Source organism: Sabethes cyaneus, chromosome 2 (genome assembly GCF_943734655.1).
Source record: "Sabethes cyaneus chromosome 2, idSabCyanKW18_F2, whole genome shotgun sequence".
Lineage (NCBI taxonomy): Eukaryota > Metazoa > Arthropoda > Insecta > Diptera > Culicidae > Sabethes > Sabethes cyaneus.
The window spans coordinates 19,153,767-19,167,392 of NC_071354.1; the positions used below are offsets into that span (position 1 = coordinate 19,153,767).

At 42.0% G+C, this 13,626-nt stretch overlaps 1 protein-coding gene and 1 pseudogene across 1 annotated transcript in view; one reads left to right on the plus strand and one right to left on the minus strand.

Annotated features, from left to right (window-relative positions):
• Window positions 1–13,045, plus strand: part of LOC128735166 (5-hydroxytryptamine receptor-like) — a 64,051-nt gene extending 51,006 nt beyond the window's left edge. Inside the window, exon 4 of the mRNA XM_053829661.1 lies at window positions 12,431–13,045. Within this exon, the coding sequence (XP_053685636.1) occupies window positions 12,431–13,045 (615 nt within the window). The remainder of the gene's footprint in view (window positions 1–12,430) is intronic.
• Window positions 3,725–3,822, minus strand: LOC128739026 (U6 spliceosomal RNA; annotated as a pseudogene).
• Window positions 13,046–13,626: the final 581 nt, after the last annotated feature.

A 13,626-nucleotide genomic window follows, 5' to 3' on the forward strand; every position in this document is an offset into this window, starting at 1 on the left:
GATAACCATTTGATAACTTGAACCTGTGTTTAAAAAAAAAACAAATTTATTCCAACATTTTCTGAAACATTTTCTCCCACCCATCTTTACAAAGCCTCTACGATAGCTCTTTAATCCTCGTGGCCTGATTGCAATCAGCTGCTTCACCCTCCGGTGGGAAACAAAAGCGAAATTGCTTCCGTCCAATTAATACCTCCTATAAAGCTGATTGTCCCTTACAAAACAACGCGAAGACTAGCGCGCCCAGCTAGTGATTACACTACGTGCAGGTAGCCACCACCGAGATTTCCAAGCGAAGATAGCGACGAAACGAAGGATTCTGCTGAAAAAAATTTCAACTATTCTATACAATCCTATCTCGGATCGTGGATCTCCCGGTGTAACACTCTGTAGCGCGAAGTAAAATCCTACACCTTCGATTCGTTGCTTCCCGGGCCTAATGGAAAGGTTGACTTCACGGATGCTGCGCAAATTCATCCGAAAATGAAGACACCCACACTCACACACACACACTCGTTGCATCGCATCGCGAGGCAAATCTCAAGGCTGGGCCGGGAATTCATAAAATTTGCTGCTCATTCATTATCATCAACAAGGCTTTCAATTAGAAAGCTTTACCTTTTTGTTGCTAGTTGCTTCGGCACGGCACGATGACGTTGCTTGTTTCGACTGGCAAGGATACGTTTCTTTCGCGAAAGTCGAGCTGATACTTTATTTCATTACTTGTTGTGCGATACAGTGGGAACTTGGTAATGGAATTATACCAACGCTACGTTATTTCTACCTAAATAGTGCTTGGAAGAGGAATTTCATAAATTTCAATTATATGTTTTCGGAAAATGCTATTTGCCGACAACTTTGTTTATGTTAGTAAACCAATTTCGATGTTCATATGTCTGAATCTAAATTTACTAAATTTTCAATCGTCAATACACCATTTTGTCAACAAAAAATATTTGAATAACTCGATGTTATTCAAATTTTTTTTATTGATTTTCACTGCTCAAACGTGAATATCAGTTTGTTACAATATCACAGGGCGCTGATATTCTATATTCTCTTGCATGAAGTTCATGCTTGCTGCATTTAGTTATTATCTAGGGGAAGGGCGGTAAAGACGGACACCTTAAGGTCAAGAGTCAATATCTACTCAAATATAACTGTATTGATTGCAATTTTCATACAAACTGAAACTTTAAGTCTCTGTCTAATAAAGTTACAGCGTGTACTAGAAAATTTCTTCCAAAATTTATACTTTTTTTAATATTATAAACATTATGTATAAATCAGAGTTTCTGCGCATGGGCGGGAAAGACGGACACTTGATATGGGAAAGACGGACACTCGCGAAAAGGTGTCACGCGCCGACGAATTATCAGTATTAAGAAAGATTAACATATTTCATCATGTATTTAGGAAAGAATTGGCTTGGAAAAACCCCTTACCCAATTCCCCCTTTGAGCGAGGAAATAAAATGGTTCCCTTTTATAATCTTCAATATTTTAATTGGTGATGAATTAATCGTTTCTAAAAGTTGGCCTATTCCAACTGTTAAATGACTTCTGGATACTTTTACATGTATAATATGCAAGTATTTGCAATTTAAATCGTTGTTAGGCAAAATGAATACGGAATCTTTGTGTCCGTCTTTCCCTACCTTCGGGTGTCCGTCTTTGGACTTGGACTTGGACTTGGACTTGGACTTGGACTTGGACTTGGACTTGGACTTGGACTTGGACTTGGACTTGGACTTGGACTTGGACTTGGACTTGGACTTGGACTTGGACTTGGACGTGGACTTGGACTTGGACCTGGACCTGGACCTGGACCTGGACCTGGACCTGGACCTGGACCTGGACCTGGACCTGGACCTGGACCTGGACCTGGACCTGGACCTGGACCTGGACCTGGACCTGGACCTGGACCTGGACCTGGACCTGGACCTGGACCTGGACCTGGACCTGGACCTGGACCTGGACCTGGACCTGGACCTGGACCTGGACCTGGACCTGGACCTGGACCTGGACCTGGACCTGGACCTGGACCTGGACCTGGACCTGGACCTGGACCTGGACCTGGACCTGGACCTGGACCTGGACCTGGACCTGGACCTGGACCTGGACCTGGACCTGGACCTGGACCTGGACCTGGACCTGGACCTGGACCTGGACCTGGACCTGGACCTGGACCTGGACCTGGACCTGGACCTGGACCTGGACCTGGACCTGGACCTGGACCTGGACCTGGACCTGGACCTGGACCTGGACCTGGACCTGGACCTGGACCTGGACCTGGACCTGGACCTGGACCTGGACCTGGACCTGGACCTGGACCTGGACCTGGACCTGGACCTGGACCTGGACCTGGACCTGGACCTGGACCTGGACCTGGACCTGGACCTGGACCTGGACCTGGACCTGGACCTGGACCTGGACCTGGACCTGGACCTGGACCTGGACCTGGACCTGGACCTGGACCTGGACCTGGACCTGGACCTGGACCTGGACCTGGACCTGGACCTGGACCTGGACCTGGACCTGGACCTGGACCTGGACCTGGACCTGGACCTGGACCTGGACCTGGACCTGGACCTGGACCTGGACCTGGACCTGGACCTGGACCTGGACCTGGACCTGGACCTGGACCTGGACCTGGACCTGGACCTGGACCTGGACCTGGACCTGGACCTGGACCTGGACCTGGACCTGGACCTGGACCTGGACCTGGACCTGGACCTGGACCTGGACCTGGACCTGGACCTGGACCTGGACCTGGACCTGGACCTGGACCTGGACCTGGACCTGGACCTGGACCTGGACCTGGACCTGGACCTGGACCTGGACCTGGACCTGGACCTGGACCTGGACCTGGACCTGGACCTGGACCTGGACCTGGACCTGGACCTGGACCTGGACCTGGACCTGGACCTGGACCTGGACCTGGACCTGGACCTGGACCTGGACCTGGACCTGGACCTGGACCTGGACCTGGACCTGGACCTGGACCTGGACCTGGACCTGGACCTGGACCTGGACCTGGACCTGGACCTGGACCTGGACCTGGACCTGGACCTGGACCTGGACCTGGACCTGGACCTGGACCTGGACCTGGACCTGGACCTGGACCTGGACCTGGACCTGGACCTGGACCTGGACCTGGACCTGGACCTGGACCTGGACCTGGACCTGGACCTGGACCTGGACCTGGACCTGGACCTGGACCTGGACCTGGACCTGGACCTGGACCTGGACCTGGACCTGGACCTGGACCTGGACCTGGACCTGGACCTGGACCTGGACCTGGACCTGGACCTGGACCTGGACCTGGACCTGGACCTGGACCTGGACCTGGACCTGGACCTGGACCTGGACCTGGACCTGGACCTGGACCTGGACCTGGACCTGGACCTGGACCTGGACCTGGACCTGGACCTGGACCTGGACCTGGACCTGGACCTGGACCTGGACCTGGACCTGGACCTGGACCTGGACCTGGACCTGGACCTGGACCTGGACCTGGACCTGGACCTGGACCTGGACCTGGACCTGGACCTGGACCTGGACCTGGACCTGGACCTGGACCTGGACCTGGACCTGAACCTGGACCTGGACCTGAACAGGACCTGAATCTTAAAACTGAACAGGAATTCGCGCTGGAATTTAAACCAAAATTTGACTAAACTTTGGACTAGAATTTGGACTGAAAAGCGGTCTAGAATTTGGACAGAAATTCGGCCTGAAATTTGGACTAATCCTTGCGCAGGGGCCATGCAAATCTATTCTGTATCTTTCCAATTTTAGTATATCTCCAGCCGAAGCTAGGACAGAATTTGAACTAATATTTGGACTGAAATTTGGCCAAGAGTTCGGATTAGCTTTTGGACAAAAATGTAACCGGAAATTTGTACTTGTGTTCAGATTTGCATTGGAATTTGGGCTGTAATTTGGACTGAAACTTCCACTGGAAATTGGACTAAAAATTGGAGAGAAATTCTGTCTGGAATTTGAACTAAAATTTGGGTTAACATTTAGACTGTAATTTGAACAGAAATTCGGACTGGAATATGGACAAAAATTTGGGTTGAATATTAAACTGAAATATGGACTGGAAATCAGACTGGAATTTATTCTGAAATTTGGACTTAGGATTGGATTTTAAACTAGAATATGGACAGGCATTTCGAATCCAATTTGGACTAACAATTGGATATGAACTCGGACTGGTGATTTGAATTCATATTTACACTGAAATTTGGTCTGAAATTCGGACTGGTATTTGGGCCGGAATTTGAACTTAAATTTGCAGTTATTTGACTGCAATTGTACTGGAATTTGAATTAAAAATTGTATAAGAATTGGGACTGTAATTTGAACTCAAATTTAGACTCATATTTAGGAATTTGGACTGAAATTTAGACAGTAATTCAAACAGAAATTTGGACAAAAATTCGCACTGGAATTCGGACTTAAAATTTGGAAGGAATTTGGGCCGGAATTAGGATTGAAATGTGAAGTAAACTTGGGACTGGAATTTGGATTAAAATTTGGAGAGTAATTTGCACTAAAATTTATATTGAATTTTAAACTAAAATCTGGACTGGAAATCAGACTGCAATTTAGTCTGAAATTTAAGCTGGACTTAGGATTGGACTTCAAACTAAAATATGTACAGAAATTTGCACTGCAAATTGGGCTTATGATTGGATATAAACTCGGAATGGAATTTGAACTCAAATTTAGACTGAAATTTGGACTGGAATTTGGACTGAAATTTGGGCTGCCATTGGACTGGAATTTGGACTAAAACTGTACAAGAATTCGAACTGGAATTGGGACTGAAATTTGGACTAGAATTTGGACCGAAATTGGTATTGGAACCCCTTATGGATTTTGGACTTAAATTCCGGCGGAAGAACTCCCATTTGGCCCGAAGTACGACGCTGGTCTAGACGATGTATGTTAGAATCACGGAAAGATCGTTAAAGTCATTCAATGCTTCACTTGCCCCGCAATGATCCTGTACTCTAACATCCAGTTACGAAGTCTGTCGAATAAAAAAACAGACGGTCAAGTTACGACAACAGCATGCAGCACCTTCGCATTGCTTTGCTTCGCTGTTTCGGCTGAAATCGGAATTGGAATTTTGACTGGAATTCGGATTGAATTATGTACTGAAATTTAGATTGAATTTTGAACTAGAATTAAGACTGAAATTAGGAATTGAATTTGGATTCGAGTTTAGACTGGAATTTGGATTTGGTATGTCTAATTTGTACTAGGATTGGGATTGAAATTTGGACTGCAATATGGACTGATATGTAGACTTTTTTTGTTAGATTATAGTCACTTTAACCAGCTTGGGTCATTCGTGACTTCTGCGGAGTTGGGATTTGAACCCGGGTCCTCGGCGTGAGAGCCGTGAATGCTAATCACTACGACGGGACTGACCCCTCATATGTAGACTGGAATTTACACTATAATTTGAATAACATTTTAGACTGTAATTGCCCGGGTAGAAATGCATAACGAATATTAATGTAAAAACATTACGGTTACTATGAATTTTACTGTTTACAACACATTATGCTGTAACTTCACTGTACCGTTCTTAGAAAATTTTTCATATTAATGTAAAAACTTTACGATTACAATGAATTTTACTGTTTCCAACACTTTATGCTGTAACTTCACTGTACCGTTCTTGGAAAATTTTTCATATAATTCGGCAACAATGCAAATTGTTTCGAAGCAGGAAATAATCTATCTAAGGTCCAATCCTTGACAGGTTGAGTTATTTGTAGACACAAATTGTGTCTCTTCCTCCGTCTACTGTAGAAACCGACGAGCCAGAAGTTTAATCTAATTCGTTTTACTGACGGGACGACGACACTTTGCAGGCGCTTGCGACTTATTTGTTCGTCTGTCAACATATTAGCCGCGATTCTTAACGCGGGTGTTCGGGGATAGACTCCGTTCCTATGGAATAGACCAACCTCGTTGTGTACGTCTTGACATCGAATGAGGTGTCAGGCATATAATTAAGTTTTTATAACGGTAGATGTTCACCTTTATTCTTGTTTACAGCCGGATCCTGCATTCGTACGAATAGTTTGCTTCGAACGAATCGGGAAGCAGTATTCTCATATTCGTATGAGCAAAAGGAAGGGGGCGTTCGAACGTTCGAATTGATTCGAACGAAAACAAGAATACGAATCGGTTTAACTTTCGAATGAATGTTCGAACGAAAAAAAGAATAAGGGTGTTTACAATTGACAGAGGGAACGATAGAAGACAGTAATGAAATAAAGAGTCGATAGGATCTAACAGATAGAGATAAGGCGTAAATGGGAAAAAGCGGAATTTGTTTAAGTAGGTGTACTGACCTCTAATACTTTCCTAATATGAGCGATGAATGCGGCTCGAAAATCATAATAGTTCGAAGCCTATCAAATTCATTGTCATCATACCTTTTCAAAAACATGAAATACCGTAATTAATCAGCCGGTTTTATTTTGTCCTAATAATCCGAAAGCCTACAATTTTTTTGCAGAACTTATCTTAAATTTCATTGTAACTTCGTTGTAAAACAGTGTAAAACTTATAGTGAATGTACCACAAATTTTACTGTTTTTGGTTTTTATTTGTATGGGAAAAAGCCGAAAAATTTAGTGTTACATCACTTAATCACCCCCTTATTCGCTGTAAAATTGGCGGTTTCCATTAAAATTTACTGTGAAAACAGTGATATTCATGGTAACTTCAGTGTAACTTTTACAAAGATTTTCACTGTTTCAATGTGGTTTTTCGAAGTTTTTCAATGTTTGTAACAGTGAAATTTAATGTTTTTTTGCTATACATTTTTATTCGGGTGGACGGATATTTGGATTAGAAGCTGGAATGGAATTTGGACTGGAATTTGGAACAGAATCTGGACTGGAATTTGGATTAGAATTCAAACTGAAATTAAAACAGGAATTTGAATTCAAGCTGTGATTGAAATTTACTTTAGAATTTGGATTGGAAATTTGATTTGGATTTAAACTGCAATTTGGATTCGTACTTGAACGGAAAAGTTTATTAGGATTTGGACTGGAATTGGACTGGAATTTCGTTTGGAATCTGGACTGGAATTTGGGCTAGAATTTGAACAGAAATTTGGACTAAAATTTGCACTTAAATTTGGCCTAGTTTTCGTAGATTGTCAAATAGATTCGTCAAAATCAAACAATTTTGATATATAGCAGTTATTATGTTAGCACAAAAAGCTTAAGAATACATTACATAAAAGCAATTGAACTGTTGTGGATGTCGGATTGAGGTTCCTGACTTGATGGAAAGTGAGGACTAATTAAAAAATTTCAAAATTGTTTTATTTTTAATAGCATTATGTGCCTTTTTGCGATGTATAATAAATTTCTTAGTTCACTATATATAACACTTTCGATAATAAGTCTATAAAGAAATTGAAAATGTCTTCTCGGAAAAAAATAATAACACGAAGATAACAAATATTGTAACAGCAGGATACAAAATATAGTAAAAAAAATTATCGTCGAAAAAGGTAACCAAACCATCAAACTTATTGTAGTCTACCAACCAAAGTCTAAAAGTCTACCATAATTTTCATGGTTTTGGGAGATTCTACCAAAAAAATGATGGTTTTTTAGTATCTTAACATTAAAAAATCAATTTTTTGGGCAAACAAAAATTTTCATTTACCATAAGTGTTATCATCTTTTGATGGTAATTTTTTAAGCAAAAAAAATACATTTAAAAAAGGCATTAAATTTGTGACGAAATTTGTTATTGTGGCCAATTCTGTTCCATAAAACAAGAAACAAAAATGTGAATAAATTTTGAATTTGGGACACTTACAATAAATTTACCATGAATTTCAATGTCCACAATAAAAACTGTAGTAGACGCATTGTTTCTACTACAAAATTCAATGTAAATTTTTTACGAGTTACCATTGTGACTAATTTATACGTCACTAATCACAATTATTTTGTGTTCATATTACATTACTAATTTTTAAAACAAAAGGGCTGCAAAAAGGTAGAAACCAATAATTACAATTTTCGAAACATGAAATTTATTATGAATAATAAAAAAAACTATTATGTGTACAGCTTCAAATTATAAAAAACTATTATTTGAGAGTTTGTTGAAAAGTGGGTTTCAACGGGAAAGGACTTCCAAAATTATTATTCTCCGACCGGGGGTAAATAAAACAAACATTCCAGTAACAGGTGAATATAATTTTCCTACGGTGCATATATAACAAATGCAATTTTACTGATTCATTTGTCTTAGGCTGTAAGTTTTTAATTGACCTTTAAATTAATAATATTTAGTTTTTAAAGACTCACGTTAAGTTCCCTTTACTTATAATCTCAGTCGTTAAGGTTTTCTGATCAGTATTCGGTACCAGCGCTGTACGATGCTGGTGCTGTTACTGTAAGTGGCAGCTATAACCTAATTCGCAAGAATAGTCTAAGTTATAGATAAGTTGATTTAGTTAATTTTAGCTTGCCGTCTTCAGTAGTGATAAGGACAGCTTTTAGGTTTAATAATAGGGCCAACATGTATATTTTTGAATTATTTTAAAATCCTTTATGAACATTTCATTTGGCATTTTGATTGAAATAAAAAGTATCCGTTTTATTTTTAGCCGACGCACCGCAAGAAACGTCCTTTATTATATAGTGGCACACCATATTTGAACGAACCAACCGTCTGGAAGTTAATCCGTAGATGCTAGAAATTTATCCTTGTTCAATTATAATACCGAACCACCATTGTGCACACTGTTAGATGGATTATGCTGTCACTTTACCTGCGTGTTTGTGTCTCAACACCAGGAAAGGCGGGTAACATTGTTGAACATAAGCTTAGAGCAGGATTATTTACGGCCATTTGCTGCTGCTGCTGCTGCTGCTTCTTTGAAGATCAACGATCTGGGAATACCCACTCGTTTGTCGAGTCCAAAGAAAGTAAACCTACACGTGCAGGCGTGTGTGTATGTCAGGAGTGGGCTCCAATGTTCGTTGTGTCAAAATTGGAACAATTTTTACCTGCGGATTTAGAAACGTGCTTAAAAATTGCGTTATTCAATGTTAAGTTCCTAAAAGAGGGCCCTTCGGGCAATTACTATGGCGTACATCAATCGGTGTGGTTTAGTGAAAAATGTCACGGAGTATATGAAAATATTCAAAACACAAACGGTGTTACCCCTCGGGGAGCAACCAAAATAATCGCACCGTTTTAGGTCGATAGGCAGTTATTATAAAGCGACCAATAAAATGCTTAGAGGTGAAAATTGCGCGCAGTTATGGAAACGATGACGATTATGGTAGGTACGTAGCATGGCGCAGCAGCCGGATCAGTGGGACATGACAACGATTGTAACGAAATCTTTATTGTTCTTTTCCAATTACGTTTTCCGTGGATTTTATTGTCAAACAAACCAACAAAGTTATTAAATTTTCCTTCCGCTCAACCTGGCATCAAAATATTCCAAGCTCGTTACGTAATAATCTGCCGTTTGACAGGTTAGCCTCTGCCGCCCGGTCGAGCCAATGGCGAGACAGGAACAAAATCGTTCGCTTGAATCTCGGGTTTTGCTCTGAAAAAAAATCCTGAGAATTACAAGCAAGTGAAAGAAGTTACTTTTTGCCGTAATAAAATGGATCACTTCATCATCGCAAACCGTGGCTCGCTGAAAACGCGCCTAAGGAGGCGGTACTAGGAAAAAATGGCCGAAATGTCAAAAATGTTACGGACATTCTGCGGCCACCACCACCCGTACCGGTTGTTACGGTGATGATGGACTACAATTATGGTTTAATGTGGCATGAAGCGAAAAAAGTCGTTTGCTCTACGCAACCGGCAGCGCAGCGGTCCAAATTAGATTTAAATGAGGAGCCTCCGCTGGCGCTGACTGGCTGGCTGCTCGGTCAGGAAGAAGTTTGTATGACAAAACAACGAAAAGCAGCTGCACAGCACCACGGTCAAAATGGGTGCTAAATTTGGGGGAAAATGTACTGAAACGAAAGTCACCTAGCCGTGCAACGTTTTGGTGCAAAATTTGGACGAATTCAATTAGATTTTATGCCAGCCGAATCTCGTTCTCGGAGAGTCCCATCCATCCTGGATGACACGACAGACAGGTTGTGAGTGGTTTATTTTCCATTACAATGCTGGAAATATTTTCTCAAGTTGTAGTTACCTACATCGAATTAACAAAATTAGAGCCCCAAATCCCTTTCCGAAATAATAAACTTACCATCGACAGAATGCGGAAACCGAACAGGCGGGAGTTCCCTTTTTCTATTTGCTCACTTACCGAATTTTCTCCCCAATTTCCTTCTCCATTACCGTAGAGCTTATTATATTAGAATCTATCATCTCGAGAAAGAGCTTCCTGTAAACTTTTTTTTTGCGGAAGCGCGTCCCCAGGGCAATTTTCTTTAAGTGATTCTCGTTGTTTCTTTGGTGATTTTTTTTCTCCTATTTTTATTTTCCTTGCTATATTCGATGGTCGGAAAACATTGTCGTCATAATTATAGCTTTCAGCAGTTTGAGAATGAATTATTCAAGTTGGTTCACTTTTTACTTTTTTTCAATTCACAGTCACTGTTTACTAGTACTGAATGCGAAGTTCATGTGCGTGTAAAGTAAATGTACGTGAAAATGGGCAGCAAATCTATGGTATTAATTTGCTGTTCAGATAAACTTTAACACTCTGTCGTCAACGATACTGACAAATAATATAAATACTGTTTCGTGTTGCTTTTTCCTCTTGTAGGTGTATTTCGAACATTTTTCCTTTGAAGGTTATATAAATAGAATAATCAAATTGAGCTTTGCTCGTTCTTGAAAATGATTTCAACCGGTTTGACATTACTCTTGTCAAAAAACGGCTGTTAGTATCCATCCATAAATAATGCTATGGGCAATTTTTTTTTATTTTAACAACAGATGTTGCTTTGAATAACTTTATGATCCGCTTTTTATAAGTGTCACTTAAATTTTTATTTTTGAACAATACATTCCACGGTCATAAAAACTTGAAAATGTGAAATTAGTCCATGCTTGGATTACTCATCAAAAAAAACACAAACAATGAGTGCAATTTCATTTCCACATTTTCCCTCTGGTTAATCAATTGCTAAAACCAATTCAGAAAATTTCCAGCTGGTTGGCCAGTAATCAAGCGCAGCACTCGAACATTCTAGGCTAACGCCCCGCGCCACACTACTGGCTGGGGGAAGTGTGAAAATGTTTTACACACATCCATCATCACTTCTTCATACCTAAATGAAATGCACCGCGCCAGTAAACAATGTGAACGAGTCGTTCTGTAGCTGTTTTTCCGACCACCCGCCCATATCCGGTCGGTAGCTCTGCTCGTAAAAAAAAGTATTCATTTCCTGTGCTGTGAATGTTCTGTACAGCCGAGCCTCGGGAGACCATTAAAGCCCGATCATTGAATATAAAACACGCATAAATCATATTTTACCACTCACCGGCTGCTGGAAGCCGCGCCATCGTCGTAACGTAATGCAATGCTCTGCACACCCACCGGAGCTGGATGCTGTTCGAAATGAGTGAAAATATGGTGTCCCGATGTGTCACACATATGTTTCCAAGGCATCCGTGCCCACTCTGCTCGAGCAGGGCGCCGAAACAAAACTGTATTACACCGTCAGTATTATTTATGATATCATATTTTGTTATTGAATAGTTATTTTGAACAATGGTTTTAAAATGAATATAAAACTAATTTCGTTATCTCATCTCGTTATGGCTTTGTAATGAAACTTGAGCTGTGAATTAATATTTTACTTACCGGTGAACCTAGGATTCATTGTATAAATTTAATTTATTGAATTATTTCGCTTTCAAAAGCTGTACTTGATATTAATTTCATTTTTGTTTCTACTGCTGTAAATATTGTTTATATGGAAACTGCTGCATAGTGGAATTTATTCCGCCCCACTTAGTTCGTGTGTTATTTCTTGCATGTAGTGACATCTGTGTTATAAACGTGAAAGCATGCAAAATGCTTACAATTCATCTCATTTACCGAACACTCATTCTCATATTGGCTGAAGTTTATTTCACTCCACACTATGCACCACACTGTTATAACTATTTCACTAACTGTCCTGTCTACACTGTAAATCATTCACTCACTCACTCACTTACTCATTTGTGTCCACCAACTCACCCGTCAACTCACTCGCCAAACTTCGCTCACTTTGCAAAAAAAAAAAACGAAACAAACAACAAACAAGCCTCCTGTGACATCCCACTTTAAGTGCGTATATATTGTATACGTGCCCCATTAGGCTGCTCAGACCCATCCTGAACCCTTGGCAAAAGCTTCATGTATGGCACTAACATCGATTGGTTTCCGCTGGAAGGTAAACGCAACGCAGCCGAACGCGATCGGTGGCCCGACGGCGAACGTGGTCGGCGGTTCGGGCGGCATAGCGGCCGCCGTGGTCGCAGTCATCGGCCGCCCGCTGCCGACGATCAGCGAAACGACGACGGCCTTCACGAACGTGTCGTCGGCCAACACCAGCCCGGAGAAGGCCAGCTTCGGCAACGGTATCGAGCGGGACCGGATCGAGGCCGACCTGCCGACGGCGGACATGTCCACGGCCTACCCGTCGCAGGGAGCTTCCTGCTCGTCGGTCAAACCGTCGATCATGAAGAAAAAATCCCAGGCGGCGACGGACTCGAAGCGGGAACGGAAGGCGGCCAAAACGTTGGCCATCATCACCGGGGCCTTCGTGTGCTGCTGGCTGCCGTTCTTCATTATCGCCATCCTGCTGCCGACGTGCACCGGTTGCGATATCAGCCCGATCGTAACCAGCGTCTGCCTTTGGTTAGGTTACTTCAATTCCACCCTCAATCCGATCATCTACACCATCTTCAGTCCGGAGTTTCGGCACGCGTTCAAGCGGCTCCTGTGCGGCCGGCGGCACACCCTGCGACGGACGCGCCATATGGGTGTACGGGTCGGTGGGCGGTAAGGGTGCACCGATGCTGATGATGATGATGATGATGACGATGGTGCTGGTGGTTCTCCGGTCAAGCGGGTAAGTGATTTGTGATGTCCTTGTACTATAGATAGGGAAATTTGTACATATAGAAAATTAAAAACAAGCAGACAGAGCCCCCGAAAATAGACTTATTAGGATTAGAGCAATTAAAAACGACGAGGCGGTATGAGTAGCTGTCATTTTGGAAGTAAGGAAGAGATGAATTGTATGATAAACTGTATTTTTGTTCATCGTTTACGGTATATATTGTTGTTTACAGTCTTTAGAGCAGAACTAATTTAAGTTCATTAATGCGTTTCTAATATTGGCGAAACTAAGACTTTTCCATCCATTCACTTCCATACCGTTTGCGAGGTACCGATGCAACAGATAATTTATATCACGTTGCAAAAGTATCGCGATTGAGACCGAAAGTAATAGTTCCGAAGATTTTTTGGTTCACATGAAATAACAATTTCGCAGATTTGATCCAGTAACCAATAATGTTCACAAAAAGTACGAAAATTAACGATCCTCGGATAGTGCCTTGGGGCACTCCAAATGGAATAAGC